This window comes from Bos indicus, chromosome 9, assembly GCF_029378745.1.
Source record: "Bos indicus isolate NIAB-ARS_2022 breed Sahiwal x Tharparkar chromosome 9, NIAB-ARS_B.indTharparkar_mat_pri_1.0, whole genome shotgun sequence".
Taxonomy (NCBI): Eukaryota; Metazoa; Chordata; class Mammalia; order Artiodactyla; family Bovidae; genus Bos; species Bos indicus.
Genome location: NC_091768.1, coordinates 86,842,986 through 86,870,133, shown reverse-complemented (window position 1 = coordinate 86,870,133; position 27,148 = coordinate 86,842,986). Strand labels below are relative to the sequence as shown.

The window sequence follows — 27,148 nt, the reverse complement described above, 5'->3', positions numbered from 1 at the left end:
AAACAGTGTGTCATATTCACCATCATCAGTATGATAGGTTCTACTCAATTATTCTAATTTTTGGAATCTAATAGGAATGGTTTTGAAATTTTTTTCTAGATCACATTTTGACCTGGTAAAATTAGAATTGACTTTATTAAGCCATTGTTGAAACTGCAAATGACACCTGAATCTCACATGTACCATATTCCCTATAGAACATCATAAATCAGACCATACTTGAATCCCATGTGAGGAATTTTAGCCACTGAGGAGCAGTAGAAATTTATGTGCTTGCTAAGTTGCTTCAGTTATGTCTGACTCTTTGTGACCCCATGGACTGTAGCTCACCAGGCTTCTCTGTCCATGGAATTCTCCAGGCAGGAATACTGAAGTGGGTTGCCATGCCCTCCCCCAGGGGATCTTCCCGACCTAGGGATGGAACCCAAGTCTCCTGCGGCTCCTACATTGCAGGCAAATTCTTTATCACTGAGCCATGAAGGAAGAAATTTATAGGTAGAAACTATAGAACTTACACGTCCAGTTGGATGTGTCATTTATAATAAGGTTCAACAATGTCCCAGGAGAGAAATGTTATAGAAATTAATAGTCTTTTTGAGCTGATCTTCTAGATAGAATATTACCTTCAAGTTCTGCTAAACTGCCTTTTTAATAATATTCCATATTTGTCCTTAATTTCTTTAACAGAAAAATAGTCTACCTCTTTGAACTTAACCTCATTCCTTAAATCTGCCTCTTCATATTTTACGTTAGAAGGGGAAAATATTTTGTAAAGTGTCTTAAATTTGCCAGTGAAAGACTTTTAAGACCTTTTGTTCTTAGGCCAGCAACTTTTACTTAAGAAGTCTAAAGTTTTTTATGAGAATATTTAAATTGGAAATTCCCTAGCTGTCCAGTAGTTAATATTCCACATTTCCACTGTAGGGGACACAAGTTTAATCCCTGTTGTGGGAACCTGCAAGGTACGTGCTATGGCCAAAAATAAATATAAATAAAAGATTGAGTGTGTTTTTTAAAATCTTTATTGAATTTGTTACAACATTGCTTCCGTTTTATGTTTTGATTTTTTGGCCCCAAAGCGTGTAGGATCTTAACTCCCCAAATAGGGACTGAACCTGCATTCCTGCACCCCCTGCATTGGAAGGGGAAGTCTTAACCACTGGACCACTGGGGAAATGCCAAGATTAAATGTGTTTTTAAAAGAAAAAGCAGAGAGAAAGAAAGGATACTTAAATCATTTAGTTTTAAAACCAAACATTGCTAGCTTCATTTCTTTCACGTGTATATATGTATATATATGTATGTATATATATATATATGAAATATATATCATTTTAAAGTTGTCAAGGCAGCTTTTAAGAATATATATATAGGTTGTATGTAAATTGAGCCATTTGTCTTCTGAAGCTTTATTTTTCAACCTGTGGGATGCATTCCATTAGTGAATTGTGAAATTAGTCAATTCTGATGAGCGTTTTTAAAGTCAGTTAAGTAGCATAAGAACCATCAAAGCACAACTTGCAGAAGTAATATTTTTACCAGACTTTAAAGGTACAGCTAACTTTTAAATTTGTTGTGCACTTTGACTTACAATGCACGTCGTCACAAGTCAGTGACAATGGCCTAATTAGCCAGAACACTTCATTCATTGTATCAGAATTAATTTTGTAATTAAAAATAAAGAATTTATGAGCCATTATTAAAATTTCAACAAAACATTTTGGTATGGTTTCCTGGATACCTGATGTCAAAATGGAGGCTTCTAGCATTCTTAATAAATGGCCCAACTTAATTTGGCAGTGATTTATTAGTTATAGAAATGTGAAGAACCATATTCTCCTTTGAAATTAGGTTTGGCAGGAAATAAATGTGGAAGCGAAACACGTTAAGGATATCATGAAAACACTCGAGAGCTTTAAACTAGACAGCACTCCATTAAAAGCCGCACAACACGAGCTCCCAGCGTCTGAGGGAGAAGTCTGGTCCTTGCCCGTTCCTGCCGAACGAAGGTAAGTGGAGACCCTTTAAGAAACAAACTGACACAGAACGGATCCGCATCGGTCCTGTCCAGGAGGAGGACTGAGGGGCTGAGACGGGAATGGGCAAGGGTTTGTTTTTTTAAATACCGTTTGTAACTTAAATTGTGAATTGTGTGATTCTGTGACCCATTTCAGTAAATGAAATTTAGGTAGACATATTCTTTTGTGAACGAGCTCAAAGGAGTAGAGATCCACCTTATGGAAGGAACATGGGGATGGAGACTGAAATATCTGGGCTGTGAGTCTGTCTTTGCCACTCTCTGTAGCTTTGGAAAAGCGTATAACCATTCTAGACCTCAGATTTTGTTACGTAAAGTGAGGAAATTAGACTGAAACGGTAGTTCTCAAAAAACTGTCACAGAACACTGCTGTTTATCAAGCTACACTGCTGCTAAAATTGAAAAGTGGGCTTTTTAGTTAACAGGAAAAAAAGATAAAATGTTCTCAATTATAGGTTTTATTCTGACATTTTTATTTCCAGATTGCTATTACCTGGTGCCAGCAAATGAACAATTAGTGAAAGTTTCTATTTACTGAAATGCTCAAAAGAGCCAATTATGCTTAGTTCCACTGCATATTTTTTTTAACTGACAGGAGTGCAAGTGGATGTCATTTATCTGTTTTACTCACACAATAGATTTCCTAGTTTGTATTGTGTGTTTAAATATATTAGTGTATAATAGCGGAGAAGGCAATGGCAACCCACTCCAGTACTCTTGCCTGGAAAATCCCAGGGACAGGGGAGCCTGGTGGGTTGCAGTCCACGGAGTTGGACACGACTGAAGCGTCTTAGCAGCAGCAGCAGCAGTGTACAATAGCATTCTACAAAGAACAGTGACTTTCATTTTCTTTGCCCCTTAACCAGTTTGAGAGCCTTGCATTAAAACATTGCTCAGGTGCTTTTTAGATGTTTAACATTCTATCATTGCAACTGTTACTCCTTGACTACATTTTATGACAGGTGCTAGGTATTGAGTACTCATGTGGTTCTGAGCAGTAATACAGAATACACATGTTATCGTATTTATTTTTCACAATAAGCCTTCCAAATAATTAGTTATATTTTCTCTGTGTTTCAGGTAAAATAGTTGAGATACAGTGAAGTTAGGTAACTTTTCCCCATTATCACAAAACTAGTAGCTGGTGGAGTTAAGATTTGAACCCAGATGTGTGTGGTTACAAAGCTAGCACTCTCTGCCATATTGGTCATTCTCAAACTCTAGCATACATAAAGATCTCTTGGTGAACTCATTCAGAATGTGGATTCTGGGGTTTCAATCCCAGAGAGTCGGGTATAATAGCAGGGGAGCCCAGGAGTCTGCAGGCGATTCTAATCCAAGTGGTTGGTGGATCACACTTTAAAAAGTACTGTACCGAAGTGTATCTTCTCCAGTTTAGGATTGACTAATGGGCATTGATTGTTTTTAGCCACTTTCATTTTTTTCAGCTCCAGATACAAGTACTACTATTCTGTTATTGACGGTGATACCTTCTGAATATTTACTACGTTTTACCCTTACTCTTAAGTACTTTTATATATGTGTGTCTGTGTGTGTGTGTGTATATTGTTTTATTTTAGAATTCACTAAAAAAAAAAAACCCTCAAAACTACAGCAGTAGGCTCATTAAAGAAAAACAGGAAAATTCATAAAAGTAGAGATGAAATGATACAGTCATCCTAGTGCAACTTCTAGTCCTTTATACATTGTTTATTTTCATGGTTGTAGTTGTGCTATACCCATAATATATAACTTTGTATCATTTTTTTTAATCCTAATAGTAGACAGTTGCTGTACATTTACTGTGTTGCCAAGTACCATGTCAGTTGTTTTACATATATTATTTAATCCTCAAAACTGACTTAGAAGGTAGGTACTAAACTGTTAGCCCCAACTTCTGATGAGAAAACTTAAGCTTAGATAGGTAAAGTACCTTGCTCTTTATAGTTACCTAAACATAGGTGATTTATAAGCCATCTTAGACCCTATTCTTTGCTGTTTTTAAAGGGTTGTTTGCTGCACTTTTAAGGAATATAACCTACACTGGTTAACCCCTTTTATCTTATTATAAATAAATTGAAAATTTTTCCACATCTATGTTTACTTTTTCTTAATTTCCAAAGTAGAACTAATAAAAGATGAGTGAAGTTGTGTTTTTATTTTATCTTGCCTATAAATATGTTTTACTCCTGCTTAACTTTCTTTTTGTCCCTCCTTCTGCAGAATCATCATTTTCCCCTTGTATTGGTCACTCTGGCTGCCGTAACAAAATCCCACAGACTGGGTGACTTAAACAACAGAAACTTATTTCTCACAGTTCTAAATCTATAGAAAGTCCAAGCTTAAGGTATGAGCCAGTTTGGTTTCTGGTGAGGAGTCTTCTTGAGTAGCTGACCTCCTCTCTGCATCCTCACATGGCAGGGGAAATAGCAAGCTCTCTGGTGTCTCTTAATAAGGACACTAATTCTTAGATCAGGACCCCACCCTTATGACCTTATTTAACTTGAATTACTTCCTTACTCCAAATGATTACACTGGGGTTTAGGAATTCAGCATAATGAGTTTGGGAGGAATACAAAAATTCAGTCTGTAACAGCACCATAACCCCTTTCTCAGTTACTGGTAAGAACTTTCCAGTGAATAGATGTGCCCAGTGATTATTCAGGTGATTTCAGATTTAATGAACTGTTTGATTGCTGCAATCTTAACAAGAGGAGGCAGGAGGTTTCTCTCTTTGGGGTAGTAGAAAGTTGTTAAGTGAGCTTTTCATCTTGAAAAGTCTATAATGATGAGCTGTAGGGTCCCTCCTTATTGCTTCTGGCTTTCTTCCATATTTTGTTCTGTCTCTGATTTTAAACGCCCTGGATAGCTATTAGCTACAAAGTCCTCCTCTTTGACTTTATTTGCTACACCTTTCTGTTTCTTCCTGTAATTTATTTAACTTGGCTTCCTCAGCTGAATATCCCTCAAAACTCTTTATTTTTCTGTTAGTCTTAATCTGTACTCATGCTTGCTGCTGCTAAGTCACTTCAGTCGTGTCCAACTCTGTGCGACGCCATAGATGGCAGCCCACCAGGCTCCCCCGTCCCTGGGATTCTCCAGGCAAGAGCACTGGAGTGGGCATTTCCTTCTCCAATGCATGAAAGTGAAAAGTGAAAGTGAAGTCTGTCAGTCCTGTCCAACCCTCAGCAGCCCCATGGACTGCAGCCTTCCAGGCTCCTCTGTCTGTGGGATTTTCCAGGCAAAAGTACTGGAGAAAGCTTATTCTTTCAACTCTGTTGGGGATTGTAACCATGACATCGCCTAAATTTTAATCCCATTTTAGGAACAGAGTCAGTCGATCCTGCATTCTCTTCTAGTGCTGTGTACAAACATGTCTGTACAAGGAGTTTCATTGAAGGCTTTCAGAGGGACGATTAAAAATAGTGTAAAGCCATTAGGTATAATTCTTTTAAACTGTCTTTTAAAAGTCAGCTGAAGTCCCTCAAACATCTTCTCACCTCACTGGATAAAACCCAGTTTTCAGCATGTCCCTCAGCGCCACCCCGTGAGCCCCTGTCCCACCACCTCTGTGGCCTCACTGCTTGCAGTTCTGCCTTCTTGAATGAGTCAGATGCAAGCACCTCAGTTCTCTGCACTCAGCTTTCCTTCAGCTCAGGTGTCTGATGGCTTGTTCTCGAATTTCTTTGAAGTCTCAACTTAAATGTTGCCTCAGTAAGGCCTTCTCTGATCAGCCTGCCAGTATCATTCCATATCGCCTACCCTTCTTTGTTATACTTTCTTAGATGGCACTTAGCATCATCTGATGTACTGTTTATTTCTTCATTGAAACCCCATCTGCCCCCCATACACACTGCTGTGTAAACTTGTGAGAGTAAAGGCTTTTATTAAAGTTTTTTTTTTTTTTTTTTAATTTTTATCTTGAATTCAGAGTGGTGCCTGTCAGTAGTAATAGTTCAGTAAATTATTTCTCGGGTGAATGAACAGCAGTAAGAAGTGGATAAAGGGACTTTCCTGGTGTTCCAGTGATTTGGACTCTGCTTCCACTGTAGGTGGCACAGGTTCGATCCCTGGTCAGGGAATTAAGATTCTGCAAGCCATGTGGTTTTGCCCCCCAAAAAGTAGATTAAGTGTGGTACATTTTCTGTGACTGACTGCCATCTAGCCGTTAAAAGTCATGTGTGAGGTAATGATGGAAAGGATACTAAAAATGCTTCATGATACAATGAGTAGAGAAAAATAAGAGCATTTGTATGTATGTGTGTGTTAGGCACTTAGTCGTGTCTGACTCTTTGTGACCCCATGGGTGGTAGCCCACCAGGCTCCTCTGTCCCTGGGATTCTCAGGCAAGAATACTGGAGTGGGTTGCCATTTCCTCCTCCAGGGAGTATGTATGTGTAATGGTTCCAGTTTTGTTTAAATGAAAGGCAACTATAAGAAAATAAACTAATATGTTAAGTGGTTAACTCTGGATAGTGGGGATACAGGTGACTTTTACCATTTGAGCTACTCAAAAACGATGAGAATCTGCCTGCGATGCAGGAGACCAGGGTTCTAACCCTTGTTGGGAAGTTCCTCTGGAGAAGGGAATGGCAATTCACTCCGGGATTCTCGCCTGGAGAATCCCCATGGACAGAGGATCCTAGCGGGTCTAGTCCATGGGATCGCAGAGTCAGACACAACTAAGTGACTGACACACACACACACACACACACACACACACACACGTGACTTTTTCAAATTCTTTATTACTTAAATATATTTCAGTGTCTATTTTTTTTAAAGGGAAAAAATATATATTTTAAAACAGTATCCCTACTTGGCTACCCAAGTTTCTAAATTCAAAATTGAACCCCCATCATTCCTTTCATAAAAATCAGTACATTGGTTTGGCTTTATCATCCTCCCAAATTCTCATTTCTCAATATGAAAGATATCTAGGGGTCTCTTTTTTCACAGTGTGTCTTTTATACTTTTATCATCACTCCATAAGCTAGGCTCTCATCTTATGCCTTGATAATGCCTCCCTGCTTTTTGTGATTCTTTCATCAGTGTATCTTATTCATTATGAGACTGGTCTTTCTAAAACCTTTTCAATGACAGTCAGCTAACAGCCAAGCCTCTTGAACTGGTGATATTTAGATCTACTTACTGAACCAGCTTATCTGTTCAGTATCATCTTTTTTTTGTTTGTTTTTAGTTCATTTTTCATTTATCAAAAAACATTTATTTGTTTGGCTGCACGGGGTCTTCGTTGCGGTGCGAGGGCTTTCTCTAGCTGTGGCAGGTGGGGGCTATTCTTCATGGTGGTGAGCAGGCTTCTCTTTGCAGTGGCTTCTGTTGTTGCAGAGCACAGGCTCAGTTGCTCCGTGTCATGTGGAATCTTCTGGGACCAGGAATTGAGCCTGTGTCCCTGCATTGGCGGGCAGATTCTTAACCACTGGACCACCAGGGAAGCTCCAGTATCGTCCTTTAGTGTTTATCGTTGTATCTTTATAGTTTGTCTTTATGACCTTTATGTAGATTAAGCTTGTCTTGCTTTCTTGCTTTTCCTCATTCATTTTCTTATCTGCAGTTGTACCATCTTATTTAGGTCAACTCCTAAAGTAGAAGGGTGTTTCCAGATCCAGTTTGCTTTGTGTCTTCAAGAGGCCATTCCCATTGCCACAGCACTAGGTCTCTTTCACATTTTCTGGTATATTTGCCTAGTCTTGTGTATCTTCTTTCTTAACTCTACCTGAGGTATTTGAGTACAGGACTCCCCTACCATTTTTATTGCTCGTCTTACCCCAATCAAGTCTAGAAGCATAATAGTAGGAGCCTAATAAGTATTTGAGAGATCTCAATTCTGCCACAAAAATAAAGGTGAAGTGATCTACATAAAGGCAAAGCACCATACATGAGTTCTTGTAACTATCCATAGCCAGTGCTTGTATCGGGTTTTTTTAATGGAAAAATGATTCGGATCAGATCAGTCGCTCAGTCGTGTCCGACTCTTTGCGACCCCATGAATCACAGCACGCCAGGCCTCCCTGTCCATCACCAACTCCCGGAGTTCACTCAGACTCACGTCCATCCAGTCAGTGATGCCATCCAGCCGTCTCATCCTCTGTCGTCCCCTTCTCTTCCTGCCCCCAATCCCTCCCAGCATCAGAGTCTTTTCCAATGAGTCAACTCTTCGCATGAAGTGGCCAAAGCAGTGGAGTTTCAGCTTTAGCATCATTCCTTCCAAAGAAATCCCAGGGCTGATCTCCTTCAGAATGGACTGGTTGGATCTCCTTGCAGTCCAAGGGACTCTCAAGAGTCTTCCTCAACACCACAGTTCAAAAGCATCAATTCTTCGGTGCTCAGCTTTCTTCACAGTCCAACTCTCACATCCATACATGACCACAGGAAAAACCATAGCCTTGGCTAGACGAACCTTTGTTGGCAAAGTAATGTCTCTGCTTTTGAATATGCTATCTAGGTTGGTCATAACCTTCCTTCCAAGGAGTAAGCGTCTTTTAATTTCATGGCTGCAGTCACCATCTGCAGTGATTTTGGAGCCCCCAAAAATAAAGTCTGACACTGTTTCCACTGTTTCCCCATCTATTTCCCATGAAGTGATGGGACCAGATGCCATGATCTTCATTTTCTGAATGTTGAGCTTTAAGCCAACTTTTTCACTCTCCACTTTCACCTTCATAAAGAGGCTTTTTAGTTCCTCTTCACTTTCTGCCATAAGGGTGGTGTCATCTGCATATCTGAGGTTATTGATATTTCTCCCAGCAATCTTGATTCCAGCTTGTGTTTAAAATGATTTAAAAAAATGATTAATGAAAAATGATTAAATTTTATTAATTAAAACATGAGAACTATGATATATTCTAAATAAAATGGTACCAAGCTGTGTGTATGTTAGTACATAAATGTGATTTCTACACCTTGCTTTGTTCTTTTTCGTTTGATAAAACTCCCTTCTCTGATTATTTTGCTCTCTTTTCAGTTTTCAAGAATCAAGCTATTTTTTCATTTATCCTTGCTATACAACAGGTGTTTCGTTTCAAAAGCGAGGTGGTAATCACTTGCCTTCCTTTGTTTCTGCCATGTAACCATACTGCACCACAGACATGTCCAGTTTCAGTGCTGGATCTTAGCTTTCAGTGACCTGCAGTTCTGTCTTGTGTTCAGTTATTGCCATTGCTTCAAGTCATAGATTGATTTACACACTGTGTGTGTTCCTCTATATTTGTACCAACTCCAAGAGTTGATTATGAGTTTCATGATCTTGTCTTTGATTAGACCATCACCAGGACCTAGAAAGCGCCAGTCTTCTCAGTACAGTGACCCTAAACCACAGGGTAACCGTCCAAGTACAGCTGTCAGAGTTCACCGTCCATCCACACACAATCTTCACAATGACAGAGGGAAAGCTGTTCGTAGTCGGGAAAAGAAAGAACAGAATAAAGGAAGAGAAGAAAAGGTAAATGTTACTGATTTTTATAAGTTAAAAAGTTATTTATTAACCTTAAAAGTGAAGACTGTACAAATATTAATAATTTTTAGGAATTAAATCTGCTACTGTAATAAAACCATAGTCACACTGCACCTGGGGTAGGATTTTTCCTACTCAGTATTCAACAAATATTTTTGGTTGCTTTTTGTAACTTTCTATCTTGGTAATAAAGAAACATATTCTTTACCCATTTTTACCGTTTATTAATATTTTACCCTTTTTGCTTTATCATTTACTCTCTGTATACTTGATCTTTCCTGAAGCATTGAGGGTAGGTAAGTGTAGGAATCATGCCTTTTTACCCTTAAATATTTTAGTGTTGGTTTTCTAAATACTGGGACATTTTTTTCATACAAACACAAAGCAGTGATCAAAAATCATTAATTTTGCATTGATACAGTACTGTTATCTAATCCACAGACTTCTGTAAAATTTTGCCACTCTAATAATGTCATTTATAGCCCCCCCCCCCCCCCCCCCCCCCCCCCCCCCCCCCCCCCCCCCGCCTGCCAGGACCCAATATAGAAGCATATGTTGCATTTGGTTGTCACGTTTCTTTAGCGTCTTTTAATGTGAACATTTCCTCAGCCTTTATCTTTTTTGGCCTTTTTAAAGAGTTATTTTGTAGAATGTTCCTCGGTTTGGGTTCACCTCATGTTTCCTTGTGATTAGATTAAGGTTGTGCGTTCTTGGCAGGAGTGCCACTGAAGTGAAGTTTTGTTCTCCTCAGCGTATCATATAAGGAGGCACACAGGGTGTTTATTGCTCTGTTACTTGTGATAAATTGGATCACTTGGTTAGGGTGGCGTCTGCCAAGTCTCTCCACTATAAAGTTACTCTTTTTCCCTTTATAGTCATTTGTGGGGAGACACTTTTGAGATTATATAAATATCCTGTTTCTCATCAAAATTTTATTTGTTTCAGCATCCACGAGTTCTTGCCTGAATCATTTACTCCTCTGACAATTGAAAAATCATTTTCTAATGCTATTATCTCTTCTTTAATTAATTGACTTTGAATTGTAAGAAAAAGCTCTATCTCTTCCCCTTTATTTAATTTTATCTATATGGACTCATGGATTCTTATTTTATTCAGTGAATTAAAATTTGTTACTATCTTTCTGATGCTTAAATTGTCCAGGATTTGAGGAGCGGGAGACCCTTGAAGCTGGATCTTAAGTCTTTTTAACATGTACTCACCATTCTCTGACAAAATAGTGTGTTCCAGGCTCCTCCTGTATTTACCCTTGCTTCTCCAGGAAACAAGGTTCCTGTTAGTTCCTGTTAGTTCCCTGGTTCCTGTTAGTGAGGAATGAGCTTTATAAAGCGGGATTTCAGTGCAATGCTTACGCTCCCTTGCAGTAAGAAGCAGATAGGACTCTAAGAATTTAGTTTCAATCCTCTCTCTTCCACCTCCCCACTCCCTTGACTGAGGCACATACCTAGCCTGTGAAATGGTAAAGCACCGGATCATTTGTTTGGCTCGTTGTACCAAAAGGCCCCTCCACACCACCTGGGCAAAGTAAAAACTGGGTTATAGCAAATGTAAAGTCCCCAGTGCTGTTCTTCTCAACCATCTAACAGTCTATGCTGAGTTAGTCTACTCTTCTAAACAGTCGCTGTACAAGCTGACTTAAGAAAAGGAAATAAGAGCACAGAACCAAGACTCTTCAGAGAAATGTCTCTTCTATAATGGGCAGGTCTGTTGCCCATTATACAAATGACTTTTTTTGGTTACTGTTGAGTTTTAAGAGTTTTTAATATATTCTAGAGATTAGTTCTTTGTCAGATATATATTTTGCAGATTTTTTTTAAGTGTGTAGTTTGTCTTTTCATTGTTTTAGCAGGATCTTTCACAAGGCAAATGATTTTAATTTTGGTAAAGTGCAGTATTTCCTTTTATAGAATGTATTCTTGTTGTCAAGTTCTTAACCCTTTGCCTATCCCTAGATCCCAATTTTTAAAAATTTTTTTCTTAAAAGTTTTATAATTTTATGTTTTACATATAAGTCCATGATGTATTTTGAGTTGATTTTTATGTAACGTGTGAGGCTTAGCTCAAGGTTCATTTTTTGCCCATACATATTCAGTTGCTCCAACACCATTTGTTGAAAAGGATTGTTGAAAAGCTCAGGGAATTATATTCAGTATCCTGTGATAAATTATAATGGAAAAGAATATGAAAAATAATATATATATGTATAACTGAGTCACTAGGCTGTGCAGCAGAAATTAATACATTATAAATAATATATATTTCAATAAGATTTTTATACCATTCTCAAAAATTTGGGGGGAATATTCGTGTGGACCTGTTTATGGGCTCTCTATTAGGTTTCATTGAGCTGGCAGTCCACCCAGTGTTCAAATAGATGTTTTTGTGTTTCTCTCAAAAGTTTGAGATATCCTGCAGTGTCCTGTAAGTTTGTCATTGTGCCTTGGAGTGCTTTAGCATGCAGCTTTGTGGCCCTAATGACTGACATCACAGAGGATGGGAGGAAATCTCTTCTAAGGGATGAGGTGTCTCTTGGGGGAATATGGGAATAATCAAAAAGTGTTTTTGGAGCATCAGTAGGAACTGAGTAGGTGTTAAAGATTGACCTATTATCTTACCTAAAGAAACCATCTGTCCTTAACCTTATCTCTTCTAAAGCTTTGAGATAAATATACATATCTAATATTCACTAGTGACCACAATTTATCTCAATATTAATTTTTTCTGTTGTCAGTTCATATGCATAATATTTTTGTTTAACACGATTGTCATACTTTTTACATAAAAATAAAAATTCAGTATGAAACTCTGATGTTGATGTAGAATGATGACTTAACAGTCTTTGATTCTGTCCTTATTACTTGTACTGTTACATTAACTTTTATAAAAATGTCACTTGAGTCCAGTCTTTCTTTCTGATTCATAGAAATGAAATACAGTGTTTGAGTTAATCTTAAGCTCATGTTTTTTTCCTCTGTTTGTGTAGAACAAATCACCTGCTGCAGCTACAGAACCAGAGACAAATAAATTTGATAGTACTGGGTATGATAAGGACTTAGTAGAAGCTTTGGAAAGGGATATAATTTCTCAGAATCCCAATGTTCGATGGTAAGTTATAGCACAGCAAAACAACTGGATGTTGCTTTTTGGAACAGAAATGGGCATGCGCTGAAGATCAGTCTTTGAGGATAGAACCAGAAGACACATAATGAAAGACTTCACTTTGATTCAGGCTGTACCAGTTTTTGTTTAAATTTTTTAATTTAATGAAATAAATAATGAAACTTTTATTAAATTTAAAAATCCTATGTACAGAATGTCAACAAGATCACAAAAATTTCATCTTCTTTTGGGGACATTCTTTAAAGGTAAAACGGCAGTCACTCGTATGCGTATGTATTGCTGGTTATCTTTAGGTTTATACAATACATATTGCTCCTATATCCTCTTACTTAGGGCAGTGGTTCTCAACTTTATTAATATAAAATTAGAAGTTTGGGATTAACATATTACACACTGATATATATGAAATACATAATCAACAAGGATCTACTATATAGCACAGGGAACCATACTCAATATTTTGTACTAATCTATAAGGGGAAAGAATAAAAAAAAAAAAAAGATGCTCTATGTATATTTAACTGGATCACCCTCCTGTACACCTGAAACTAACATAACATTGTAAATCAACTATACTTCATAAATTATTAAAAAATAGATACTATATCTAATTGAACTAAAATTTATCACAAGTTCTAAAGTTCCATTTCCCACAAAGTTAGGCACATTCAGTTATATATTTTTTGTTAAAACTTTATTTTTAGGTGCAGTTTTGGGGATATTTTAAAATATATTATCACGTCATGTATCGTAATATATTATCACGCCATGTGTACTCGTAGTTGCAGTAGTGGTGGTCTTGTGGTTGATGATGATTTTGTGGCAATTTCTACTAACCTTGCTGTCCACCTCTTGGTAGAGTAGGGGGCGAAGCAGCTGAATTACAACCTGTGTCTGCTTTCTGCTATGTTTATTCTTATGTTTGTTTTTTAGTGGGCTCATTATTTCTAAACTATGGAATTTATGGAATGAGCATTTTAAGAACAGAAATTTATAATAAGATGGCATAATAATAAAGAGTAGGCCTATAGACCTGTGTTCTCATTCACCAAGCTGAAAATCATCAGTGCCAAGACTTGAAGATGCAGATTGTGCCCTGTGTGTGTACTGGCCGGTGTGGCAGGAGCTCGTCACAGTGTGTTAGTTCACGCGCGCCTAGGACGAGGCTTCACGTTCTGTCGGCAACATAAAACCATGTGCTTTCAGTGACTCTCAAGAATGACTGCACTGAACTAAATATGTGGTCTATTTTAATCAAATATCTTCTCTTTCAGGGATGATATTGCTGATTTAGTAGAAGCTAAAAAGTTGCTTAAGGAAGCTGTGGTGTTACCAATGTGGATGCCAGAATTCTTTAAAGGCATTAGGAGACCATGGAAAGTAAGTTTCTTACTGTTAACAACATTGTCAAAGCAAACGGCAAATGCGTTGTGTAGAGAGCCAATATTTACCTGTGTTGAGGGAAGGGGGAGTAGAACGTAGAGCAGGTACAGAAAAATTTAAATATGTTGTGTTATTCAGACGAAAAACTATTGCAAGGTTTCCAGAATAGGAAACAGATGCAGTGTGATCTTTGAAAAGATATACACATAGCAGATTTATAATGAACTTAGCAAATATGAACAAGTTGCCTAAATACAAAAATACTCCATTTTACATGTTGTGTTGCAGAACTTGTATCTGTATTTCTTGGAATTGTTCTTAAGAAATTAATAAGACGTATCTGCATCTAATGAGTACTCCTTTTTTAAAAAGTTTATTTATATATGGCTTCACTGGGTCTTCATTTCTGCACGTGGGCTCTCTCAAGATGAAGCAAGCTGGGGGCTGCTCTAGTTGCGGTGCCTGGGCTTCTCATTGCGGTGCTTTCTCTTGTTGCAGAGCACGTGCTCTAGGAAGGTTCTTAGGCTTCAGTAGCTGCAGCCCGCAGGCTCGGTTGTTGCGACTCCCGGGCTCTGGGGCACAGGCTTGGTAGTTGTGGTGCCTGGGCTTAGCTGTCCTGTAGCATGTGGGATTTTTCTAGAGCAGGGATTGAATCTGTGTCCCCTGCTTTGGGAGGCAGATTCTTTACAACTGAACCACCAAGGAAACCTTAATGAGTACTTCATAAAAGTCACACGCTGATCTGAAAAGTATCCAAATAACTCCTGGATTTGGGAAATGTGCTAATGGCTCGCTCTGTACTTGTTTTTTGGAATTCTTCAAATGCTAAGTAATAAGCAAGATACAAAATTCTAGACATACCTTGAGTTACAACCATGTAAAAAAAAAAATCAACTAATTTGTTTGAGCAAAAGGACTAGCAGGAAATATATCTAGATCCTAATGGTACGTGTGTTAGGGTATGATATCAGTACTATAATATTGATTATATTTTTTCTCATCTCTTAGTTCCAAATTTTTAATAATGTGTAATTACCTTACTTTTGTAATGCAAAAAATAAATTTGTGATAAAATATCCTTCTGTTTATCTTTGTCTTTAACTTACCTCAGTATTACGTGTAAGTTGGTTGAAGACTGATTCTTAATAATGGAATTCTTGTGAATTAGAACAACGACATACAAACCTTTGCTGACACTGTTATATTCCCAACAGGGAGTGTTAATGGTGGGCCCACCTGGCACAGGAAAGACCCTCCTTGCTAAAGCAGTAGCAACAGAATGTAAGACAACATTCTTCAATGTCTCTTCATCAACTCTGACTTCCAAATACAGAGGAGAGTCTGAGAAGCTTGTTCGTCTTCTGTTCGAAATGGTGAATGCTTGAGACAACTCTAATGATTCTTTACTTCTAGAAGGGAAGAAAATTAATTGTAACTAACTCCATGGTGTAGAATCACCAGGCAGGATGCGCTTGTGCCCAGGGTATGGTTCCTGTGCCCTTGAAAGAAAGTGAAAAAGAAAAAGTGAAGTTGCTCAGTCGTGTCCGACTCTTTGCGACCCCATGGACTGTAGCCTGCCAGGCTCCTCCATCCTTAGAAACTTTTTACTAACATGGATTACTTGTGTTTCTCTTTGACTCCTTTTCTCTGGAGGAATGGCTGTTAGCTTACAGACATGCTTATGCTATGGGATCTGCGTTACTGATCTGCTGCTATAGGAATGTGAAATTATTATGTTTTTTAAGCCAGGCTTTGTTTTAATATAGTAAATTCAGTATTGGTAAATAATGGGGAAAGGTGAAAATCACAAGTAAATATGGAACTGAGATTACCTCTGATCTATTCACTGTATCAAATACCTGGAATTTAATGACATAATCTTTGAATTCAGTTCTTTGCTTCTTCGAGTTTCTTTTTCTTTCTTCCACTGCCATTCATCTGAGTATCAGTAGACAAAATATAATTCAACAAGTTCTGACTGAGTGGGTTGAATTCAGTAGCTTTTAGACTTTGGACTTTAAGTTTCACTTAACTGTTTCCATCTTACCTCATTTAAGAAATTGTTTAGTTATATGCATGAACACAGAGTTGCATTTATTATATAAATAGTGACAAAGATGTACATTCTTAGTCATGGTGGCCAAAATCTCAGATGATCATGCTAACATTATACTACATCTTCCTTCCTAGGCTCAGAATAAGACAAAACAAAAACCCTTAAAATTTAACGTTATCCATTTTCTGTAAAGGCTTCTTCCTGTTTCAGTTCCCATTTTTTTCTCCTTCAACTGTGATAATTCATAAGGCAGGATGTAAATTCTGACAGGTTCTTATGGATTATTAATAGTCCATCCCACAGTAGGTGTCTGATAGAGAACCTCTTAAATAATTTTGAAAAATTCTCTTCAGGGGAAAAAATTACCAGTATTCCAGAATAACTTGGTGTTTAAAAATGTAAGCTCAGTAGAATGAATGGCTAAGTATGGGGTCATTAGAGTCAGATGGCCTGGTTTAGATCCCACTTCCGTCACTTTCCCAGCTAGCTACCTGTGGGAGAATTCCTCTCCTATTGCTCAGTTGTTTTATCTATAAGAGGAGGACAGTAATTTAGGACCTACCTCTAATGTTTATGCTCAAGCTGGAATAAACATTGCCGGGAGAAATAACAATAACCTCAGATATGCACATAACACCACCCTTATGGCAGAAAGTGAAGAGGAACTAAAGAGCCTCTTGATGAAAGTGAAAGAGGAGAGTGAAAAAGCTGGCTTAAAGCTCAACATTAAAAAAACTAAGATCATGGCATCTGGTCCCATCACTTTGTGGCAAATAGATGGGGAAAGAATGGGAACAGTGACAGGCTTGATTTTCTTGGGCTCCAAACTCACTGCAGATGGTGACTGCAGCCATGAAATTAAAAGACGCTTACTCCTTGGAAGAAAAGCTATGACCAACCTAGACAGCATATTAAAAAGCAGAGACATGACTTTGCCAACAGAGGTCTGTCTTGTTAAAGTTACAGTTTTTCCAGTAGTCATCTATGGATGTGAGAGTTGGACTATAAAGAAAGCTGAGTGCCAAAGAATTGATGCTTTTAAACTGTGATGTTGGAGAAGACTCTTGAGAGTCCCTTGGACAGCAAGGAGATCAAACCAATCAGTCCTAAAGGAAATCAACCCTGAATATTCATTGGAAGGACTGATGCTGAAGCTGAAACTCTTAATACTTTGGCCACCTGATGTGAAGAAATGACTTACTGGAAAAGACCCTGATGCTGGGAAAGATTGAAGGCAGGAGGAGAAGGGGACAACAGAGGATGAGATGGTTGGATGGCATCACTGACTCAACAGACATAAGTTTGAGCATGCTCTGGGAGTTCGAGATGGACAGGGAAGCCTGGCGTGCTGCAGTCCATGGGGGTCGCAGAGTCAGACACAACTGAGCGACTAAACTGAACTGACCTCTAATGTTTGGAGGGTGGATTCAGCCAGTGCACTTCAGCTGCTTAATATAGACCGTGACTCATAAGAACTCATTAGTATTTACTATTACTGTTTAAGAATTATTTGATTATTTTTTTAATGTAGGGAGTTTATTTTTTACTGTATTTTTTTAATTTATTTTTTTAAATTGGAGGATAATTACTTTATAATACTGTGTTGACCTCTGCCATACATCAGTATGAATCAGCCATAGGTATATAAGGTAGGGTTTTGTATTGAGGAAAAAGGACTGTTTTCTTCTATGAGGGAAGGCCTCTTACAAAGTGCTAATTTGTAGTATTTCTTTTTATAGTGCAGTTTATAAAATGTATCAAACAACTTATTTTTTACTGGCTTCCCTGGTATTGCCTAGGAAAATCTTAACCATCTTTAAATCTTATCCGGAGGGTGCTACCTTGAGCTGCTCACTTGATCAGAGGTTCAATCACAAACCAGTGCCTCCAGTTTAGAGCTCCTGCCTCTCTGAATTTTGTTTATGGCTCCCTTGAAACCAGCTTGATTTTCTCCTTTTCATCATGTGGACTCTCTCAAGGAGTAAAATTGTACTGCCTCTTATGTCTTGGTTTTGACTGCTCTGCAGATGACTGCCTCTCTCTTATGTGCCCTGCCCCACCAGAATCTCTCAGAGTGAGCATGGCTCAAGGCCTCTATTTTGAATAAGCCCACTTAAATATTATCATTACTATTTTTAATTAATTTATTTTTAACTGAAGGATGATTGCGTTATGGTATTGTGTTGATTTCTTCCATACATGGACAAATACTGTTTTTTAAATGATTTATTTTCAGTTGCACTGGGTCCTTTTTGCTGTCCAGGCTTTCTGTGTGCTGTGAGGGCTACTCTCCAGTTGCATTGTGCAGGCTTCTGGTTTCAGTGGCTTCTCTTGCTGTGGAGCACAGGCTCTGAGGCTTGGTAGTTGTGACTTCCAGGCTTAGTTGCTCCATGACCATGTGGAACCTTCCCAGACCAGGGATCAAACCACTGTCCCCTACAGATTCTCGCAGGCAGATTCTTATCCACTGTAGCACTAGGGTAGTCCCACTTAAATATTAAAATCTGTCCAGGGTTTTTCACATGAGTTGGTACAGACACTTAAAAACTTAACTGTATATTGTTTTGTTATATTGTCAAGAACTTTCATTTTCAAGTGTCAGAAATCTAATCCCGGGTGATCCAGTGGTTAAGATTCTGCACTTCTAATGCAGGGGTCATGGGTTCCATCCCTGGTTGGGGACTGTGAGCCCACATGCTGCAGGTGCAGCTGATAAAGGGGAAAAAAAAGTAATCAAATCAATTTAAACAATAAGAATAGTATGTTGGGTGACATAACTGGGAATTATCAGGTTACGTTTTAGATTTTTAGGTCTAGCAGGATCCAGCAGTTCAGATGTCCTTGGGAATTATTTTTGTCTAAACATTTGGCTCTTTTTACCGCTGGGTTGACTTTGACATTAGCAGATCCATATGGTGACTAAGATCACCGTTAGAGGTTTAAATCTTATTTTTGTTGTCCTAATGGTAATCCCTGAGAATTAGTCCTCATTTCTCAGTTGTTCCAGCAAAACTCCGGTGATTAATGTTTGGCCTTGCTTGAGTCACACGCTTGTGCCTAGACTCTCCTGGGACTCCAGCAGAGGTTGGCCTTACTTGAAGTAGTGGAGTAAGAATGAGAAAGAGATGATTTATGTACAAATGAAAAGGAGAGCTTCTCTTATCATAAGAAGGGGTGCTGCGCAGGCAGAAGAAACAGTTGGTGTCCTCTTCCACATCTCTCTATGATATTTTCCCAGGTCATCCAAACCCAATTTTAAGTGTGCCACATAGCCTCTGCTTTAATTTAGACCTTTCTATGTACCCTTAGTATGGGGGAAAACTCAAATCTAGTAGTTTTTGCTTGAAATTTGATTTTGTCATTGGTTCTGATGGTTGCTAGCTAAAATTTCAGTTACAAATTTTCTTGCATGTTTGCTTTTTTCTTTCCCTCCATCCAGTTTATCTTCCCCCTCTGTTTCTTGAAAAGAAAGTACCAAATTGTTTGTACATAGTGCCTAAAAATCCAAGTAAAAAGATACCTTAATTTAAAATGGTATTATCCTTTTGGAGCGAATCAGTTCAGTTCAGTCACTCAGTCGTGTCTGACTCTTTGCGACCCCATGAGTTGTAGCACGCCAGGCCTCCCTGTCCATCACCAACTCTCGGAGTACACTCAGACTCATGTCCATCGAGTCAGTGATGCCATCCAGCCATCTCATCCTCTGTCGTCCCCTTCTCCTCCTGCCCCCAATCCCTCCCAGCATCAGAGTCTTTTCCTATGAGTCAACTCTTCGCATAAGGGGGCCAAAGTACTGGAGTTTCAGCTTTAGCATCATTCCTTCCAAAGAAATCCCAGGGCTGATCTCCTTCAGAATGGACTGGTTGGATCTCCTTGCAGTCCAAGGGACTCTCAAGCGTCTTCCTCAACACCACAGTTCAAAAGCATCAATTCTTCGGCACTCAGCTTTCTTCACAGTCCAACTCTCACATCCATACATGACCACAGGAAAAACCATAGCCTTGACTAGACGAACCTTTGTTGGCAAAATAATGTCTCTGCTTTTGAATATGCTATCTAGGTTGGTCATAACTTTCCTTCCAAGGAGTAAGCGTCTTTTAATTTCATGGCTGCAGTCACCATCTGCAGTGACTTTGGAGCCCAGAAAAATAAAGTCTGACACTGTTTCCACTGTTTCCCCATCTATTTCCCATGAAGTGATGGGACCAGATGCCATGATCTTCATTTTCTGAATGTTGAGCTTTAAGCCAGCTTTTTCACTCTCGTCTTTCACCTTCATCAAGAGGCTCTTTAGTTCCTCTTCACTTTCTGCCATAAGGGTGGTGTCATCTGCCTATCTGAGGTTATTGATATTTCTCCCGGCAATCTTGATTCCAGCTTGTGCTCCTTCCAGCCCAGCGTTTCTCATGATGTACTCTGCATAGAAGTTAAATAAGCAGGGTGACAATATACAGCCTTGACGTACTCCTTTTCCTATTTGGAACCAGTCTGTTGTTCCATGTCCAATTCTAACTGTTGCTTCCTTACCTGCATACAGGTTTCTCAAATGGCAGGTCAGGTGGTCTGGTATTTGGAGCGAATAGATGACTGAAAATTCAAGTTTTTAACTAGGAAAGAAACTGAGATTTTAATATTAGGATTTTCCAAGTGAACAAACTAAAAGTAAATCTGTACTTTGGAGGCATTATCTTTCAGCACAGTGCCTGTTCAAGGGTACTGTATTGTAACCTCATGGTCAGAAGAGTTGATGGACCCAGTACAATTGCATGGTCAAGTCTGTTGTGTTCATTTGCCATTGTGGACTTCTGTTTTTAAAATGCTGTTTGTTCACTTAACGCTCTGTTTTGAGAAATCCTTGCCATCATTTAGTTTCAAGCTTTCTTGTGTGGTGATTCTGTAAGTGTGGATATTTCATTTAAAAAATGATTAACAGTAAATATTAGTTACTATAATAATATGCTTCTTATCAACTATACTCCAATAAAAAAATAAAGTCTACTAAAAACAAAAAAAACCCACAAAAATAAATAGATAAAATGCTGCTTCTGTCTCCTTTAAGAAAAGGGTGATACTACTGAATCTTATACAGCTGTTTATTAGGTTAATACTTGACCAGTGGATCAATCTCCCCTGTCCTTTGATTTGAGGAAAAAGAAATGCATTTAAGGTACAAAAATAAACTTGGGGGATATTATTCAGCCATTAAAGAGAATGAAGTACCGTACATGCTATAACACAAATAAACACTGAAAACATGCTGAGTGGAAGAAGGCAGACACAAAGGCCGCATGTTGTATGATCCCATTAATTTGAAGTGTTCAGAAGAGGCAAATGCACAGGGACAGAAAATAGATCAGTGGTCACCAGGGGCTGGGGAAGAGCAGTGGGGGTTATTGGGCGGGGGAGGCACTGAAATCTTCTGGAATTGACAGTGATGATGGTTGCATAATAGTATTAATATGCTGATTACTGAATTGTGTACTTTAAAATGGTTTAAATGATGAATTTTTTGTTATATGAATTTTATCTTAGAAAAAAAAAGGCCATTTTTATTGACTCTTCTAATTGACCCTTGGAGAATGTGAAGATTAATCTGCATGTAACTTATAGTTAGCTCTCTGTATCCACAATTCCTCTACACCCTCAGATTCAACCAGCCTAGGTAGTAATATAGTATTTACTACTGAAAAATATCTACATGTAAGTAGACCCATGCAGTTCATACCTGAATTGTTCAGGGGTCAGCTGTACTTGTATTAGTCAAATGAAAAATGGCAATTTACTTAGAATTCCTTAGAGAGAATTTATATTTATAAAAATTTAAATTTAAATATATTTATACATTATATATATAATACTGTATATATTTACATTAAAATAAATTTACATATAAACAAAATATTAAAATTTAAATATATTTTAAATATTTTTAAAAATCTATGTGATATTATTAATATAGAAGGTAGTGGTTCTCTTTAACAAAATTTTTCTTCAATTTTAGAACACTTGTCAGTATCTATAAATGTCTTCCCACTATTGTTATCCGTATCATTGTAATGTACAGGATAATCCTGTATTTATATGACATATATAGCCAATTAGAGTATTGAATAGTATAGAAATTGCCGTATAATATTTAAGTATACAATAAGTCTGTATTAGAAGCTGTATTTTAGCTCTTCCAATTCTCTCCTCTCTCCTCAGTATTAGGACAAGAGGGAGAGATGCACAGTGTGGGAGGCTCCTCCACTCTTTTTTAAGCGCTTAACTGTAGATTACTTTTAAATGGAATTAAAAACCTGGTGTTGCCTGGTTTCTTCCTGCAGGCTCGATTTTACTCTCCAGCTACTATATTTATTGATGAGATAGACTCCATTTGCAGCCGCAGAGGGACTTCTGAAGAGCACGAGGCAAGCAGAAGGGTGAAGGCCGAGCTGCTGGTTCAGATGGATGGTATGCGTGTGTACAAGCATGATAAGCTCCACGCACAGTGCTGACCCCCAGCTCCAGTGGCCAGGGGCTGGTGAGGAGGCCCTGGAGATCGACAGCAGTGAACTGGGCATGCTGACAGTGGGGACACGCCGGAAATAACGGCCGTTCTTCACTGAGCACCTTTTGTCACACACGCTGACCTCATTCTTAGCCACGAAACTGAAACAAATGCAGATAAATTGGCCTTAGAGGGGGATATGTATGGTTTTGAAGAATTTTTTAAATTATTACATTGTTTTGCTGAACTAGTCTTTTTATTAAATCTGTTTTTGAGTCATATTTTCTGCATGCTGCAAAAACTCATTTTTCTTGAACTGCAAACTCACACATGTAACCAGTTTGCTTTGTAAGTCTTAAGGAGGCTTGATGATTACATTGCTTTTAACGTTGTGCTAAATATTTGAGGATCTTTAAGTATTTGAGCTTTGCTTTGCTTTGCTTTTTTTTTTTTTTACTATGTTCTTACCCTTCCTCAAGGTGTTGGAGGTGCTTCTGAAAATGATGACCCTTCCAAAATGGTTATGGTTCTGGCAGCTACTAATTTTCCCTGGGATATTGATGAGGCTTTAAGACGACGTCTTGAGAAAAGAATCTATATTCCATTACCATCAGGTATCTTCATTTGAGTCAGGAAGCTCATGTTAACTTTTATTTTTTTAATATTTTTTTATTTTATTTATTTACTCAGCTGAACCAGGTCTTAGTTGCAGCATGCGAACTGTTAGTTGCAGTCATGTGGGATCTAGTTTCCTGACCAGGATTTGAACCCAGGCTGCTTGAATTGGGAGTGAGAGTCTTAGCCACTGGACCACCAGGAAAGTCCTTCATGCTGACTCTTCAGTAGTTTTGCTAAATTTTGAAGTTTGGTATTACTTTAAAAGACAAACCAGTTCAATTAAAAACATAAAAACTAAAAAAATTTCAATTAAAAAAAGTTTTTTCAATTAAAAATTTAAATTTAAAAATAAACTAAATTCAGTGAGGAATAGCTGTTAAATTTTTTAAGCAAATGAGCTCTAAGAATTGAAAAACAAAAAGTAGACTGGAGAAAAATAGAACATTGTTTATGTTGATATTTATGTTTATATTGATTTATATTTCTGTATATGTTTATATATTTTTATATATTATGTTTATATATATTCATTTATATTTTGTTTTTCCCAATAGCAAAAGGCAGGGAGGAACTGTTACGAATAAGTCTCCGTGAGCTGGAATTGGCTGATGACGTTGACCTTGCGAGTATAGCAGAAAACATGGAGGGTTATTCAGGTGCGGACATTACCAACGTGTGCAGGTATGAATTATTTTCAAAGTATAGGTTTTTGTTTCTGGTTCTGGTTTTGTTTTTAGGAAGCATAGATTTTTGTCAGTGTAAACTTCTGTTATGAAGTTTTAATGCTAAATTTAGATGAATAAAGACCCACATTATATAACCTAGTCAGAGACACACGTTTTGGCATTAAGCTAGTGTTAGCTGGTGCTAGTTATCTTGTTTGGTTATCTTGTATGTCACTGAAGACTGTGGTTCATTTAAAAGCTACACGTTCAAGAAGGTAGTGTTAAAACAACTGATATAAAATAGATAACCAGTAATTGTCTTGGATTAGAAAAAAAAGTTTTAGGTTTTAACACTTTTTATTTGCATACTTTAAAAAGTGTACATTCTAGTAATTAAAATCATTTGAACAAAAGAAAATGTTATACTGGTTACACTGCATTTTAACAGCCCATGGGACACCTTGGACCAGTTGCTTTTTACTCTAGATTTCACTGCCACCCCTCCCAGCTTCCTCCTTCACCAGCATGTAAACTGGTTTTCTTCCCCACTGGCCAGACAGGCAGATGGGAGAGGCAGGAGTGGCCTTCAGCCCTCCTGTAAGTAGTTCTCCTTTCTTTGACATGAAAAGGGCAGCACAGTCATTTAAATTTGATCCACACTCTGCATCTTACAAAATTAAAACAGCTAAAAGTAAAATAAGAAGGCAGAGCTTGTGGAATGTATGGTGCTTATTGGCGGCACACACCTTATTAAAACTTGCCTGCTTACTTCTGTTGTCATTTCTTTTGAAAGCAGTGGATTTTCCTCTTCCATTTATTTCTGTCTTCAATTTTGACTTACCAAATTTTATAATCTCAGCCATATCAGGTATGTCAGACATGGTCGCAGAGGAAGCAGAGCGAGGCATGACTGAGCAGAGTCCAGTCTGCACGGTGACTGCTGCAAGTGCCTGGGTTAGAAAAATTAACATTGGTGCATTCATTCAGTATATTGTTCCATAGGAGACGTAGTCCAGTATAGATTGATTTGGCACATCAGAGGGGAGTACAGTCTCATTTTCAGTGAAGTGTCATAAATGTGATAGGAGTATCAGTAACAAGAAAAGATGGTCTCTACTTCAAAACGTTATTGAAGTAGCTTTGGACCTAATCTTAGTATTAGCTTGGACATTATTAGGAAGGTACTTGACTGCACTGGTTTACTCACCTCCAAAGTAAACATTCTATGCAGGGCTGATGTGAGGATTAGCAATAATGTGTGTATGAAACCCTTTGTAGCTGTCGCTTTGCACATGTGGTGGCTGCTGTTAAGGATCAAACTGGGTGAAAGCAAGGAGGTAGTTGAATCTGAAGTTTCTCCTTAAAAAAAAAATAGCACTAATACAGAGGAGGGGAAAGGAGAGACCACTTGACTGTTTAGTTTTTCTTACACATGCAGTAGAAAATATTTAATTTTCCAGCCAACAAGTTCTCTCCTGTCCCTGTGATGCTTATTCTTTATGGTACACCTTTAATTAAATTCAGTTGCCCTCATGTTATATCCTTCTACTACTTCTTGGGCTTTTTGCTCAGATTTAACTGCTAACAAAACAGCTCAAAAACAGGCCTAATTGTCCAATACTAGATTCTGTGCAGTACTATTATGTATATATAATAATTACAGAATAACACATGCACTGAAAAAAATCTTCTGTTCACAGTTTTGTATTTGCCTAGCACATCATTTTATGGTTTTTGTCTTTTTAATTTAAAACCTAGGGATGCATCCTTGATGGCAATGAGAAGGCGTATTGAAGGTTTGACCCCGGAAGAAATCAGAAATCTTTCAAGAGAAGAAATGCATATGCCTACAACTATGGAGGATTTTGAAATGGCTTTAAAAAAGGTTTCAAAGTCAGTATCTGCTGCAGACATTGAAAGATATGAGAAATGGATATTTGAGTTTGGATCATGCTAAATTCTCACATGTAAACTGTGAGCAACCTTGCATTAAGTGTTTGAATAATTAAATGTAGTATTTCATTGCACCAAGCGCTATATTTTTTTAAACTTTCGTTATGGTAAGAGTGAAAAAAAAGTATGATTCTGAATAAAGGCAATTTTTTCAAGTTACAAGCAAACTTGTTTTACTTTCGCATTACTGTGTTTCTCTTTCACTGACAAGTGTACCAAAAGTGCTGTTACTTAGCTTGCAAAACTGTCTGTATGCGCACCGTGCGAGTGTATCCTCTTCCCCTGCCTGTGGCTGCTGTTGCTTCTGAAGAATAAGACTGGCTCTAGCTCTGTAGGTGCCAGGGGATAACTCAAAGTCCCTGAACATTTTTACACAAGTAGCCGGGCGGACCACACCCAGTGTACTTTCCTTCCTGCCTGGTGTTATGGCCAGTTTACCTCCTCATTCTGAGAGAGCTTTAAAGGCCCCTTCATTTTACTGTGCAATTTAAAAGGAAAAAAAAAAAAAAAATATATATATATATATATATATATATATACACACACATCTGTACAGTCTTGCCTGCCTGACTGTATTCTGCCCACATGTAAAAGGCTGCACTGTAGGCAAGAAGCTACCTTTATGTTTGTGCTGCTCACTGTACTCTTAAAAGTCACTAACCCATTACTCATGGATGCAAAGTTAAATAAAATAATAATTAACAGTACAAATATAAATGAAATAAAGAGTAATGGTATAAAACTTTAGGTAAGATTTCTATTTATAATTTCTTGTAAAGTAATACTTTCTGTATCACCCCAACCATAGAAAACAGAGCCTCAGGAAGCCCGCATGATTTGCCACGGTCTCAAGTATCACGGGTAAGGAGAGAAGGCAGGCTGGGAACTGCTGACCGCAGCGCCTGTGCCCTCCGGTGAAAGCCTCCTACGTTGTTCTCCTCACAAGAGGCTACAAGCTTATGCTTAAAGGATGAAATAAGACCCTGTCATTGTTGAAAGTTAGAACTGGTGATTTCTAGCAACTTAGTGAAGAAGGATATAAAAAAATAAACTGTTAATTGCTGGGTGACTTTAGGATCAAATTGTAAACTATATTATTTGTCTAGAAGATGGACATAGTACATTACACAGGGCTGTTATTCCTTATTAAAAACAGCTAGGCAAAATGAATGACTCCTTTACTAACTACCATTCTTCCACTACACATACCTATTTATAGCCAAAATTGAAGGTGGTTTTAAAATCGAGTCATTTCCTTCTAAAGTGTTTTAAATGATGCTTGCTAAATCACTTCAGTCATGGCCCAACTCTTTGCAACCCTATGGACTGTAGC

At 38.0% G+C, this 27,148-nt stretch overlaps 1 protein-coding gene across 3 annotated transcripts in view; it reads left to right on the top strand.

Annotated features, from left to right (window-relative positions):
- Positions 1-25,889, top strand: part of KATNA1 (katanin catalytic subunit A1) — a 34,338-nt gene extending 8,449 nt beyond the window's left edge. For all 3 annotated transcript variants that reach the window (XM_070796335.1, XM_070796334.1, XM_019967572.2), the window contains 9 exons: positions 1,852-2,009; positions 9,320-9,500; positions 12,514-12,635; positions 13,925-14,030; positions 15,248-15,406; positions 22,416-22,542; positions 23,059-23,193; positions 23,752-23,878; positions 25,621-25,889. In XM_070796335.1, the coding sequence (XP_070652436.1) occupies positions 1,852-2,009; positions 9,320-9,500; positions 12,514-12,635; positions 13,925-14,030; positions 15,248-15,406; positions 22,416-22,542; positions 23,059-23,193; positions 23,752-23,878; positions 25,621-25,819 (1,314 nt within the window). In that variant the 3' untranslated portion in view covers positions 25,820-25,889. The remainder of the gene's footprint in view (positions 1-1,851; positions 2,010-9,319; positions 9,501-12,513; positions 12,636-13,924; positions 14,031-15,247; positions 15,407-22,415; positions 22,543-23,058; positions 23,194-23,751; positions 23,879-25,620) is intronic.
- Positions 25,890-27,148: the final 1,259 nt, after the last annotated feature.